Source organism: Rhamphochromis longiceps, linkage group LG19, assembly GCF_057381845.1.
Source record: "Rhamphochromis longiceps isolate RC_006_pf linkage group LG19, R_longiceps_female_GT1.1, whole genome shotgun sequence".
In the NCBI taxonomy this organism is placed as follows: domain Eukaryota; kingdom Metazoa; phylum Chordata; class Actinopteri; order Cichliformes; family Cichlidae; genus Rhamphochromis; species Rhamphochromis longiceps.
This window is the reverse complement of record NC_140575.1, coordinates 29,327,055-29,341,558: the sequence shown is the minus strand read 5'-3', so window position 1 is coordinate 29,341,558 and position 14,504 is coordinate 29,327,055. Positions and strand designations below refer to the sequence as shown.

General features: G+C 38.9%; 1 protein-coding gene across 1 annotated transcript; it reads right to left on the bottom strand.

The window, feature by feature from the left end:
• Positions 1-8,113, bottom strand: LOC146647016 (deoxycytidylate deaminase-like). Its single transcript, XM_085391593.1, has 6 exons — positions 8,025-8,113; positions 7,490-7,571; positions 4,266-4,395; positions 2,526-2,645; positions 1,416-1,512; positions 1-287 (listed from the first exon to the last, which is right to left on the bottom strand). The coding sequence occupies exons 1-6, from the start codon at positions 8,057-8,059 to the stop codon at positions 212-214; spliced, it is 540 nt and encodes a 179-aa protein (XP_085247719.1). The 5' UTR covers positions 8,060-8,113; the 3' UTR covers positions 1-211.
• Between the last annotated feature and the right edge of the window lie 6,391 nt (positions 8,114-14,504).

Here is a 14,504-nt window from a genome sequence, read left to right as displayed (position 1 = left end):
TTTCGTTACTTCTTTTTTCATTTCATATGCTTTTTTCCCAGTTTCTTTTATTACATTCTGTTCTATAATTTGTCAAACCAAATATTCTAATTTCAGATTTGACCTGCAAATTAGTCTTGGTCATATTATTCTCCAAACCAGTCCCAAATCCGTTTTCTGCTGATTCTTCTTCTGCCTCACTGCCCCATTCAGCAGCTCCCCAAGATGAGTCTTAGGCATTTTCATTTCCAGGAGTTTCGATGAGAGGCAAATCAATGGCAGTTTGATGCATTGTGCGCACAAAGCACCTGTGAAAACACAGAAAACACACATTCAGACACGCTGGTCAGTACTGCTGCTGCAGTAGCAACACTATAGGGTGTTTGGGGCTGTGGGACCTGGATGACATTGACTATAAGACAGTTCCAAAACAAATCCATCAGCAGCCACAAAGGGAAGAAACATGGATGTCAAAAAATGGAGAGACTGAGTTTTTTTGCCCAAGAAATGAAGCACCGTGCATGGCTGCCAATGTGGTGAAACCAGGGTTTATGCACAACGTCAGCTCTCATGCTAAGCTTACACCTCAGATCCCATTTAAAAACGTATCGATATCCGGAAATGTTACCTGATCTAAATAAAATAATTTTGTAAGTCCAGTAGCAAAAAAAAAAGAAAAAAGCTGCAGTTTGGGTAAAAAAGGACAGAAAGACACAGACACATTAATCCAGTGAAGATCTACTAGACTAACTGTAGACTACATAATCACAGCGAGTGTGGCTTGTTTGGAAGGGTTGCTAAAAGAAAGCTTGCTGTATCTTAAAACAACAAACCACAAGAATAGATACGGTGATGTTTGGAGTAGTGAGATTCTGCAATCATGGAAAAGCAGATAGTTGGCTTATAAATATTCAAAATATTGAAGCTTGTGATAGAAAATATTTTATATTAAACTGAGGGGACTTGTTTCTCTCTTATTCTACTGTCATGTCCCTTATTGTACTGTACTATCCATCTCCAAAACAATCAATGCAGTGTGATTAGAGTTTACTTTGTAATACATTTCCTAGAAACAAGAAAGAAATTGTTACTTTGGACAACCCACACCTACAGAACACAATGTCCATATTTTTCAGAGGAACTGCTTTCCACTGAAGAAATAAAAAAGAGAAGTTTGTTCTTGCTTTTGTCCTGTAAGTCTGACCACTGTCATTACACACCATCTCTGCCATGCTTACATTTTGTCTTAATATTACTTTGAAAGAACAGTTACAGTTCACTCCTTTCCTTCATCTTTACACAGGAAACTACAGAAGAGGAAACAAATTTTATTTTAATTTTACAGATCTTACCTTTAATTCAATCAACCAGAAAGTCTCTACAGTACACTGGTGCAAGAAATATGTTCTTTTATTGTGTCCCAGAAATGTACTCACCTGTACGGTATCTCCGCCATGTCAAGCATCATTTTGGATGCTATGGTTTCAGGTGTATCATGGTACTTGTCACAAAGATAAACCACTTCCTTCAGACCTGGAGAGAGTGAAGAAAGAATTATAAAGGAATCCAGAAAGCTGCATTGAAACTTGAAGAGTCAAGACTACTTAGCAGGAATACGGGGATCTGTGTGACTGTTAAAAGGATAAGGACATCTTTCTGGAGGAAAAAAAAACAGTATGCACCAGTTCTGTTCAAAACTGCAAACTGAGAAGACATTTGGGACATTTGTGCTGTCAGCAACGCATAAACATTCCCAGTTGCACACTTGGACAAAACAACACTTCCAGGCGTGCATGAATTTAGAATAGGTTCTCATTACTTGTTGATTTGCTCTGCAAATACAAAAACACAAGCACTTCGGTTCAGCGTGGCTGCACCCTGCAGGCTGTTCCGTGCACTAAACAACACAGGATAACTTATGTGTTGTTGTTGTTGTTGTTATGTGTGTTATGAGAGTGTAAGTAATGTGGATGTCTAGGTTGTGAAATAAAATTGAGGCACAGGTGGCCAGAAGGGGACAGAGGAGGAATGCCTCCCCTGCACCTCAGTGCAAAAATGTTTTTGTTTGAGTATCCTGAGCCAACAAACACAGCATTACCATCAAAATAAAAACATGTGTTAATACAGTTCAAACTATATTCATGATCTAAAACTATTTAACTATAAGTTTAGCCACATGGCAGCCACACCTCTGGGGAAAACAAAAACACGATTGTCTTCCTTTTTTGTATCACAATCAAGTAAACTCTTTGTCCCCCATGGCACACAGAAAAACATATTCAGGGTGAGATTTGTTGTGACACAATCTAAATGACAATTTAGGGGGGAAACCCAAAGAATCTGCCTGCTGCCAGTTTAATATTATTAATAAAGGTAACATAATTCTTAGTTGAAGCTGAGGACTTCCTCGATCTCCAAAAAGTAGATCAAATGACAAAATTATATTTTCGTAGTTCACCTGGACATGAATAGCATTATGTGAGACTTTGACACGTGTATAACTGTATAATTAATTGCAACTGACTATGTGTGTTGTCAGCACCCACCTGCCTGGATGATGAGTTTGGCACACTCATTGCAGGGGAACAAAGTCACATACATGCTGCAGCCTTTCACATCAGCATTTGCGCTCGCGTTCACTATGGCATTTAGCTCAGCATGGCACACTGTGGGACATGACATTGAGACAATCCTCAGTGAGTGCATGAAATTCATATTTTAAGTATAATAAGCTTGAACGCAGGTGTTAAAAACAATAAAAAAGTCTAAAACTTTGTGGACAGCAAAGCACATTTTATTTATATGCATATGTAAGATTTGAAAAGAGACTGGACAAAACTCAGTGGAATTCAGCGTTTTAATGCATTGTTCTTATCCAAGGAAAACAAAATCTTCACGTCATCGCTGTTTAGTTCACTGGAAACACTGCAGTAGAGAACGTTCACTGGATGAATATACACAGTATCATCAAAAAATTCTGGGAAATGACACTCTTTACACTTCACAATCTGTGATTGGCCATCAGCATTTTACTTAAGATGTATTTTACCACCTGAATGGTCTTCCTTAGAATTCAGTCTCTTAATACTACTACTACTACTACTACTACTACTAATAATAATAATAATAATTGATATGTAAAGTGATAATTAACCCAATTCAGAGTGTATACTGATAGGAGTTGGCTGTGTTTTACAAATTAGTCTTGTGAAACAAGTCATTTCTTTAAAAAAAAAAAAAAGAAAACAGTACAGCGACTGTTAAGAGAATCTATAAGTAGAAAACTATTCTTAAATGTGTTTGAGAAGCAAACAAAAATTGAATCAGATTTTTGCACTCTGATCACTGAGTAATAATGGTAAATGGCCTGTATTTATATAGCGCTTTACTAGTCCCTAAGGACCCCAAAGCGCTTTACATATCCAGTCATCCACACACACATTCACACACTGGTGATGGCAAGCTACATTGTAGCCACAGCTGCCCTGGGGCGCACTGACAGAGGGGGGGCTGCCGGACACTGGCGCCACTGGGCCCTCTGACCACCACCAGTAGGCAACGGGTGAAGTGTCTTGCCAAAGGACACAACGACCGAGACTGCCCAAGCCGGGGCTCGAAGTAGCAACCTTCCGATTACAAGGCGAACTCCCAACTCTTGAGCCACGATCGCCCCGATAATAATAATGTATTAGCCCAACCTGTTTTCTTTTTTGCACCTGTTTTAGATTCAAACTGAAGTGTCTTTGATCTTTTTGCCCCCGCATGCTCCTAAAGTTTGCACTTTTGGTCTGGTTTAAAACCAAAATGACAACAATTGTTTTATTGCTGGGTTGACACTAGAGTTGTCCAAATTTTCTTGTTATTTTTCTAAAGTCAAAAAGTAAATGTGATGAGCTCTGCAGCCTCCTGTATATATAAAGTCATTAGTACATTGAGGATCGTTGTGCACCTTTTCTGCTCCATAATATTTCTGAGAACACAATCCTTTTGCTCCTGTTGGCTGTTGCATCAAAGTTTTACCTCAAAGTTGACACCAGCTGAATTCTGGGCCCACCTACTTTGCTTTAGTGCAGTTATTTTTATTTATTTATTTATTTGTTTTAGTTATTTTACATGATTTTGCTACAAATCACTGAATTTGATTCTTCACACATAAAGAGAGCACAGCATAAAATGACAAAAACCTCTTCAAGAGGAATATCCAGACATCCTCTAACACATTAATACTGTCAGTCAAACTGAATAACACAGGAGAAAAAAACAAGTGTGTGGAAGTGCATACTCACCATACATGTATTTTGTGTCAAGTTTATCACCTTCACGATTCCATGGCAGTTTGCCTTCACAGCCATTGGGCATACAATTGTGACCAGTGCCAACTATCTTATTGTCCTGGTTCACTAAACATGCTCCCACCTGCAAACAGAGAGAGATGTGGGAGAGAAATTTACCTCAAAAGGTTACAAATGTGTTTAACATAATCCACAAGGATCATGGTCATTCATTTATTTATATAATACATTAAATTACAAAACCAATGCCGACCAAAGTGCTGCACAGACAAACAAAAGAACTAGTACCAAATAACTTATCCCTCTACAGCATAGCGTTGCCCTGAGGCAACAAACCACAACTTTTTTTTTTTCTTCAAATAATGCTACCAGACACATCTCTTTCCAATAAAATGATGAGTTGAAAGTGGTGTGACTTTCATTTTCGGGGGGGGGGGGGGAGGACCCCTTTCTGCAAGCTGCACTACATGAGGGACATCTCCATTAGGAGGCAAGATAAAGATCACTATTTTACATGTTTATAGTGAAATAAATGTATATTAAAAAATACTTGTATGTGCGTGAATATGTTAAGAAGCATATTTGATTGTTTGTTCTACTTTTTAAAATTTATGTATACAGTAAAACTGTTAATTTTCATTCGTTGCCTCAAGGCAACACTGCGCAGTTAGCCCAATTTTTTTCAGGCAATATAATGCATTTGCATATGAGTCTAGAGATGTGTTTGTGTGCATTTATATGATCATAGTTAATGTTTTTTACTTTACAATCTACTCATAATACTCACATACTCACATGGATGTAAATACCTTTTATGGAAGGAAACCAAGGGAATGTTCACTTTCTGTCCTCAGAAAGTGAGGACAGTGAGCTTTCAGGGAGTGACATTGAAGTAGAGGAGTGGATCCCTGAATGAGGTTTGCGGGACACTTAGGAGCTCAGGGGTCAGTTGGTAAAGTAACTGTGTGTGCTAGTGCCCACATAGCAAGCAGGTCTGGCCAGGATCTGGTATCAAGTCGGCACTGCTGGCCGACTTCCGGCATGATAAGACATATGTCATCCAGATGTGGGCCAGGCCTGGCAATGACGCCACTGTTTATGCAATGGCATGCCATATCTCAGGTGGCAGAGCAGGTTACAAACTGATCGGAGGGTTAGCGGTTCGATCCCTGGCTCTTCCAGTCTGCATGTCAAGAGTGTGAATGTGTATGAATGTAGTTAGGAAGCACTCAATTAAGCAAAAGTGGCATGTTGTATAGAGCAGTTTGAGTAATCTGGGAGAATAGAAAAGCGCTATATAAAAATCAGTCCATTCACTGTCTGAACAGAGTTTCGGCATGTTACTTTTGCACTGTTTTGCATGTTCTGGCACATGTTGTTATTGCATGGCTTGATTAAGGTACACATTAGGCTGACATCTGGGGCTAGAGCTGAAACTGTTCTGGGCCAGCACAGGGCCAGCAGTGTGTCCACAACTGGCCCGTGGCTGCACACCACCTACAGATGGCCCACATACCGCAATGAATGACGGCCCTTTGGTGGCCCAGATCAGGTTTGCCAGAGGTAATCCACACATGGGCCAGCACAGGACCACCAGTGTGTCTGAAACTGGCCTTGTGCTGGCCCATGTGTGGGCCACCACAGGCAAACCAGGTCTGGGCCACCAAAGGGCCGTCGTTCTTTGCAGTATGTGGGCCATGTGTAAGCACATTGTGTGGGCCAGATCCGTGCCATACCAATTTTACTCTGTGTGTGTGTGTGTGTGTGTGTGTGTGTGTGTGTGTGTGTGTGTGTGTGTGTGTGTGTGTGTGTGGACATGTATTACTTATTGTTGTGGGGACACAAATTTGTTTACACACTCCCATTGTGAGGTCTCGCCTACTTTATGGGGACAGATTGCAAGGTAAATCATTTAATTTTAGGGTGAAGGCTTGAAGGCGCGCGCACGCATGCATGGGGTTAGGGTCAAATGTTGGATGTATTTTGGTGTTTTATTGTTCTGTGAAATGTTTACATTGTTTATTTGTTGTTTATTTACTTGTTCATCCTTGTTGTACTAATACAACTTATTATAGAATAACTTGGCATTTTACTACCCTTGTTGCACAGTGTTGCCTTGAAGCAACAAACCAATATCTGTTTTGGGGGGGCAGGGTGTCAAATTTTATGATTGATATATTATTGGGGACCCTAAAGCTCCCCCAAAATAGGGAGAAATATTTTTTCCCAAAAAATTAAAAAGTCATGCAGTAGAGGGTTAAAATATTAGTATCAAACGCCAAATACCAAATAACTCTCATCCTGTATTAAATGCCAGTGAATACAAATGTGCTTTTAGATGAGATTTAAAAAGATTGACAGTAGTAGCCTGTCTGATGTGTAGGGGTAGATTATTCCACAGTTTAGGCACTACGACGCCAAATGCTCGATAAGCTTGAACCAGCCTCGACCTTTATGGCAAGGCCATGATGATCCACTTGGTAAAATAAATCCGCTTGGCATCTCTCTTGGCCTTAAGACAACAATTCTGATGGCTAAAGATCCAAACGGGACACAAAAAAAAAAAAAAAAAAAAAGACAGTTCTGACTAACTCCTACATATAAGGAGTTACAATAGTCCAGCTGGGATGTAATAAAACCATGGATCACCTCTTCAAAGTTTAGTGAGTCAAGTCATGTGAGACTGTCATGTGGTAGCCGGGAGTGGTTTCTGAGTCAGCTGAGAGGAGAGGTGTGGTTTTGTTTGATGAGGTGATTTTTGTGCTGGTGTAAATACCAAGCTGAAAGATTTTCTGCAGCGTCATCTCTTTTCTCTTTTCTTAACAGTGTAACATTTTTACATTTTTTAACTTATTGTATAGATTTTTATCACCACTTTACCATCATCTAACAACGCCTCTGACTGCAGTAGGTGGCACTCACAGGAATCATTTTGGGCAGAAGCAGAGAAATGATGTGTGAAATGCCTCCTAATTTGTGAGCAGACACAGCCTGAAGCCAAATGACCGGCTTAACAAAGAAAGTTGACAACAACAGTTGTGATATCCACCATCTCTAACTGGGGATTTAGGTTTTGCTGAGCCAGCTCACACAGAGAAAGCTATGTTGGACTTCCTTCATAGTACACACCTCTGAGAACTGATGTTGGATACAAGCTTATTGTGAAGTATCTAACAATCATTCTTAGTGCTTTAGTGCTTATGCAGAGAGACACATACCTGAGTGTTTGGGTCTTTGCTTCTTTGAGCTGAGAGAACAGCTACAGCCATGAAGTAGTCTGTATCGATCAGGAAGTCTGTCCTGTTACAAAGAAGTAGAAAAACCACAGACATAGTAGATCCTATGAGCAGAAATATAAAGACAGCCTTTAAACCAATTTTGGTTTAAGACACCTTGTGAGATCACTGCTTTGCAAGCAGTCACTCCCTCTATTAATACAGTTCAGTTTGTATAACTTGATCTACTTCTGCAGTAAATTAAACACAACACAGCTGGTTTTACAGGTTTCAGGTGTCAACATGAATACAACAAAGGCTCATTACAGAAATAAAATAATGCATTTCTACTCAGACTGATGCTTTAAATATTTAATTGTTATGATTTTGCAGCAACAGATAACAAAGGCTATGTTAAAAAGTCAAATAATACATTTCCACTACGGCTCAGTGACACAAAGTTTAAAAAAAAAAAGTCCATAATGTGTCTGAAAGAAAGATAAACGATAAATTAAACAAATAGGTAAAAGATAATTACCGCCCATCATAATCAAGCTGCAGATTTTGCGCCATACTCTTAAAAAAAATCTTAGCAAGTACAAGATGTTTGTAACTATGGACTCCTGAAGTCTTTCCTAAATGTTAACGATAGAGGATATATATGCGCATATGAGCACTGTAGACCAAAGCAACGCCTCCAATGATCTAGGAGGTGTGTCAGTTTTGTGGCTGTGCTTGTTGCATGTGCGTGAGGGCTATGTGTAGGATTTGCCTTTAAGAGGTAAAGTAAAATAAAGTTGACTAGACTTATGCAAAACCAACTTATGCAAAACTTATGTGATGACTGACTCTTCCTAGCACAGCCACCTCCAGCAGAAAGCAGCAGGTCATTTAAACCACATATTAACCTCCACAGGCTACTGTGTAGTGCCTGCAATTTGTAAAACTATATTTATGAGTAGAGGGGCGATGACGAGCTATTCTGTTTATTTAGAAGTAGAAATGCACGTTTTATTTAAAACAATGCAGGAATTCAGAGGAAGCCCAGATGTCCCAATTTTCCACTGGGACATGAGCTCAGTTTAAATTTGGAGATCTTAAAATATTGTGTGTAAATGATTATTATTTTTCTTTCTTCCTTAATTTGACAGTAATTGGTTTCACTATCTATGACTGTCAGGCTTGGCTGTCAGTCAAACACTGACAGCCAAGCCTGACAGTCATAGATAGCGTACCATCGCGGTACTGGTAATTTTTCTTATACAGATAAGACCTTAATTCTGTATCATTTTGTATGGTGAGTATGTATCCATACTCACCATAAAAGATCTGTCAGAGAGATAGGAAGTGAACCAGTTATGTACAGCACCAGAGAGGCCCACCATGTGTTTCAGTCTGTTTAAAAGAATAGCGTGGTCTACTGTATCAAAGGCTGCGCTTAGATCCAGTAGCACCAGGACTGAGAGCTTTTGGGAGTCCCAGTTACATCTAAGATCATTTAAAACCTTTAGGAGAGCCGTCTCTGTGCTGTGGTTCACCCTAAATCCAGACTGGAATATCTCCAGGATCTGTCTATCATTGAGAAAATCAGTAATCTGAGTAAAAACAAGTTTTTCTAAGATTTTACTTAAAAATGGTAAGTTGGATACAGGTCTGTAGTTATTAAAATCATTACAATCCAAATTGCTCTTCTTCAGAAGGGGCCTCACCACCGCCGTTTTAAAGGCAGCAGGGAAGATACCCAACTGAAGAGAGCAATTCATCATGTATAAAAGCTCAGCCTCAAAAAATCCATAAAGTGTTTTAAAGAGTGAAGAAGGGATTGGATCTAAAAGACATGTGGTGGGTCTCACTGTGGAGAAAACCTTCTGAAGGTTCTCAGCATTAACCAGGACAAAGCTGTCCAGTGTCTCCTCAGGTACAATCGAGCCCTCAGATGTGTTTAAAATCATATCGCGATTAGATAAAATATCAGATCTGATGGCGCTGATCTTTCCCCTGAAGTGGTCTGCAAACTGCTCACAGAGCGAGTCTGTGGGGGTTCTTTGGGAGCTGTTAAAATCAGGGTTAAATAAATGATCTATGGTGGAAAAGAGGACCTTGGGATTATTTTTGTTAATACTGATTATTTTGGCGAAGTATGAATTTCTTGACTTCCTTAATGTATTATTGTACATTTTAAGTTGCTCGCAAAATATTTGATGGTTGATAGTATTTTTATTTTTCCTCCATCTCCTTTCTGCTGCCCTGCAATTTCTTTTGAGTTTTTTGACTTCTTCGTTTCTCCAGGGTGATGCATGTTTTACGTTAATCTTTTTGGTGGTGAGTGGAGCAACGGAGTCAAGGCTTTTCTTCAGTTTGCTGTTGAAATGATTAAAAATCAAATCGCAGGGTGCAGGTAAAATCACAGGGGGGCATTCGTCTAAAACCCTGGTAAAATTTGCAGCCACTTCAGAGGTTAGATAGCGCCTCCTCACAGTTCGCACCGAGGTCTCCCGCTGAATAAAACCGGTGATGTTAAAAAACACACAGTAGTGGTCAGAGACAGCCAAGTCAACAACAGAGGACACGCTGGTGGACAGCCCATGGGTGATGACCAGGTCCAGAGTGTGTCCTCTGTTGTGAGTTGGCTGCGTGACGTGCTGGGTAAAATCCAAACAGTGAAGAATGTTTAAGAATTCTTTTGCTGCAGGATCAGAAGGATTATCTATGTGCAGGTTAAAATCACCGGTTAAAATTATCATATTATAGTTTGAATGTATGTTTGTTAAAAATTCTGAGAATTCCTTGATAAAAGCAGCGCTGTCTTTAGGTGGTCTATAAATTGTGACAGATAAAACTGGAGGGCTGCTGAAAACAATAGCATGGAATTCAAAAGTGGTAAAATGATCAAATAAAATTTGTTTGGTGGTGAGTGTGTTGTTGGCTAAAGATGCAGTCCCACCACCTCTCTTACCACTTCTAATAGATAAAGAGAAATTAAAATTTGGTGGGGAGGCCTCAGTGAGAACAACTGGTGCATCCAAACCCAGCCATGTTTCAGTTAAAAATAAACAGTCAAGTTTATTATCTAAAATTAAATCATTAATAATAAAAGACTTGTTCGACAGAGAGCGTACATTTAAAAGTGCCATACTGATTGAGACTGGTGGATTTTTGACAATAGAGTTGAATGGATGTTGATATTTTTGAAGAGGCCGGAGGTTATTAATGTTTTTGGAGTTACTGGATTTATGATAATTCTGTTGCTCTCTGTTTGTGATTATGACGGGTATTGTGTTGACTGTGGGAGAGAGAGGTCCTAGTCCAGAGTTTTGTGTATTACTGTTAAAAGTGGAACAAATATAGGAGCTGGGACCAAGGGGACATCAGTCAGTGGCAGACAAACACAAACATATGTGTCTGGTAACTATTTTTCTTTCCTCCTTTGTTTTTCATTTTTTCCACAGTAACTGGTTTCACTGTCTGTGACTGTCAGGCTGGATTGTCAGGAATTTCAGGACCGTCAGTCAAACACTGCTTCCATTCTGTGGAGGTAGGGCAGGCTGCAGAATGATGGACAGACAAGTAACGTGAGGTTGTCATGTGGTTTCTGGATCAGCTGAGAGGAGAGGTGTAGTACTATGAGGTGAGGTGGGTTATTTGCTTAGCATGCATTTGGAGTTGGTTTGACACGCTCACACACCCTGACATGGGAAGAAAGACAGTGGACAACTGAAAACAAGAGATATAGAGGAGATTTGTATGTCTTTCACCTGCTGAGTAGACGTCTCTTAACTCTACTTCAAGCTCTTCACACAAAGAACAAAGCCATTCTTATGTTAAATTCCATATTAGAGTTAAACTGTGTGTCAACCATTGAGACAAGGTGTTCATCTTGAAGTTGTCAGTGTTATCTTACTGATGATTCTCATCTTAATCCAAATACAACAAAGACAGTTTTTTGTTCTTTTTAAAGAGATTCAAGCAAACAGTCTTTTGAATCTGAACCAAATTTGAAAGGTTTACTATGTAGCGAGATGAATGTGTTAGTGATGTATGTCGAGCTTAAAGTCAGCGTTTGCCATCTTATGAAAGTGTCTCTCTTGTCATCATAGCAGCCTTTTCTGAACACATAACCTAAAATGATAAAGTATGCAGTTATTCACGCATTCCTGACTTCAACAATGCTGAATGGCGTGCGAAGAAACAAACTGAACAATGAAAATAATGAAGTATGGTACAGTAGCATTAACTTTCCTAACTGGCAGCTCTGGAATTGTGATCTGAGTGCAATGTTGTGCCAAACACATTTGTCTTTCCACAATGAGCTCTATTAATTCTTAACAGGTCTCTCATCTTCAAAACACCATTTTAAAATGGTGTTTTGAAAACTGGTTTTGGTGGTTCGCTTTAAAAACTGTGTATTCTGTCCATGACAATTTTAACATGGGTGATACTCTCAACTTCAGAGACACAGTAAACCATTACCAGCTAAAGTACAGAACTTTCCAGATGATAAGTTAACAAATACTTGCACACTTGCAGTGATCTACACCAGGGGTGTCAAACATAAGGCCTGGAGGGCCAGAATCGGCCTGACAGAGATTCCATTCACAGGCCACTTATTTCTTTATGGCATAGATTCAAGTGGTGGAAACATTTCTCAGAGATTTTTGTCTATATTAACATGATAGCATCATAGACCTGCTGCACATCTATGATGTGAATCTCCCATTCCAACACATTCTAAAGGCGTACTATAATTTTTCTTATACAGATAAGACCTTAATTCTGTATCATTTTTTTAATTCCAGAGGTTTTTAAGTTATTTTTTTATACTTCTTGACTTGTAAAAGCCTATATGACATTTTTTTATTTCGCCATTCATTAACCGCAGAGAGAAGGCATCGTTTAAATATGTTAGAATTTTCTTTAGACCAACAGTATTAATAAAGTTCTTCATGACTGGGAAAAAAAAGAAAAAAAAGAATGATGGACAGATAAGTAATATGAGGTTGTCGTGTGGTTTCTGGATCAGCTGAGAGGAGAGCTAGAGTATTATGATGTGAGGTGAGTTATAAACCTGGTATGCATTTGCCTATTGCCCTCTTCCTTGTATGCAGGAGATGTGGAGCTGGTTTAGCACGCCCACACACCCTGACATGGGAAGAAAGGCAATGGAAAACTAAAAATAAGAGTTATTGAGTAGATTTGTATGTCCTTCACCTGTTGAGCAAATGTCTCTTATCTCTGCTTCAAGCTCTTTACAGAAAGAAAGTTATTCTGTGTGTCAGCCACTGTGACAAGATGTTCATCTTGAATCTAGTTGTCAGTGTCAGTACAACAAAGACAGTCATATTCTGAAACCAAAAAAATAATGACAATCTGAGCTATGCTAACTTTGTGTTATTTAAATGAAAGAGGTTTGATAGATTTAAGCACTGTGTTGGACTAGTGCACAGTAGCTACGGTGTTCATGGTCAGATTTAGGTTATGTTAAAACAGCAGATATTAATATGAATTTCAGCTGATGATGCTTAGATGCATTTACTGAATTCCACCTTTATACAAACTTGATAGGATTTAGTGTAAAGACAGTATAAACAGTATACTGTAAATGTAGGGGATGGAAATTAGCGAAGACATGAAAATCTGCTTACATCCTGTTGAATTCAGTTGTGCAAATCCACAAAGAGCAGTAAACCTCAGAGCAGCAGTAACACAGTAGATGCTGCTATAAACTACTATAAAGATCACAGTGAGTTGTGATTCTTTTTTCCCCTGCTGATTTTTCATTTCCTCACCTCCCATATCTCACTTTAGCCCAACTGAACTCAGTTTCCTGTTTAGGTGTTGAGCCAACGTCACCCTCTAGAATGTAGGCAACGAAAAAGAAAGCGTTTTTTATAACTGATTCAAGCTGAGTTCATTCATTTGAATGAAAAAAATAGACAAAAAAAAAAAGAATATACTAATTTAATCTTAAGACATTAACATAGTACAGGATTCAGCCTTGCACAGAAATAGCTGGTAGAAACGTCCTCAGACTATATTCTCCCAAGTCCACAAAAACAGATGTGTCAGTTTGGTTAACTCCTGTGCAACTTCAAGTATCCTTGAGAGGCTAAAGAGCTGGTCCAGTGTAGACTGCATAATTCCTAATTCACAAAAAAAAAAGATCATTTTATAGTATGGAAAATAACAGAAAATAAAGATTTTTTTTTTCAATTCTCCGTATTTTTCACTGCTCATGTTCTACATAACTGATTCAAGCTGAGTACATTAATTAGAATAAAAAATTAGACCAAAATAAAGTTTATATATACTAATTTCATTTCATTACATTAGCATAGCACACGATTCAGCCTTGCACAGAAATAGCTGGTAGAAACTTTCTCAGACTATATTCCAATCAATCAATCAATCTTTATTTATAAAGCACTTTTCATACAAAAAAAATGTAGCACAAAGTGCTTTACATAGTTAACACTAGGAGTCCCAGGCTTCTACCTTTCTACCTATAAAACCCGCCACCAGCCAAATGGCTGGTAGGCTTTTAGCTAAGCTTTAGCTTCAGCCAAGTGGAAGCTAAATTGGCTAGTCATTCATATGTATATTAGGTAGTTAAAAAGGAATTCAGGAGGGAGGGGAGTGGGGGTGTGTGGATGAGGGGGTGGGGGAGCTGCTAAAAGCTGTGAACTTCCTTTTGTGTTTCATCTTGATGCATTCTCAATCATCCAGGGAAATAAATCTCCAAAAGTCACCAACTTGGAGTGTTTCAGTTTGCCATCTTAGGGAGAAATCAACACACATGGGTGTTTGTCCTTTGTTGCTGAGATTTATTGATAAAAACAGTACAAAAAACCAACCATTTGTATACATATTTACAAATAATAATGAGAAACAAACTTACTAATAAGCTGTTGAACTGCCGGTCAAACAGATATTTCTACTGTGTCAGAGATGATGAATGTTTCCGTGTTCCTCTTTATATTTTCCATCAGTACACACACGTCATGACATTGCTCAGTCAATC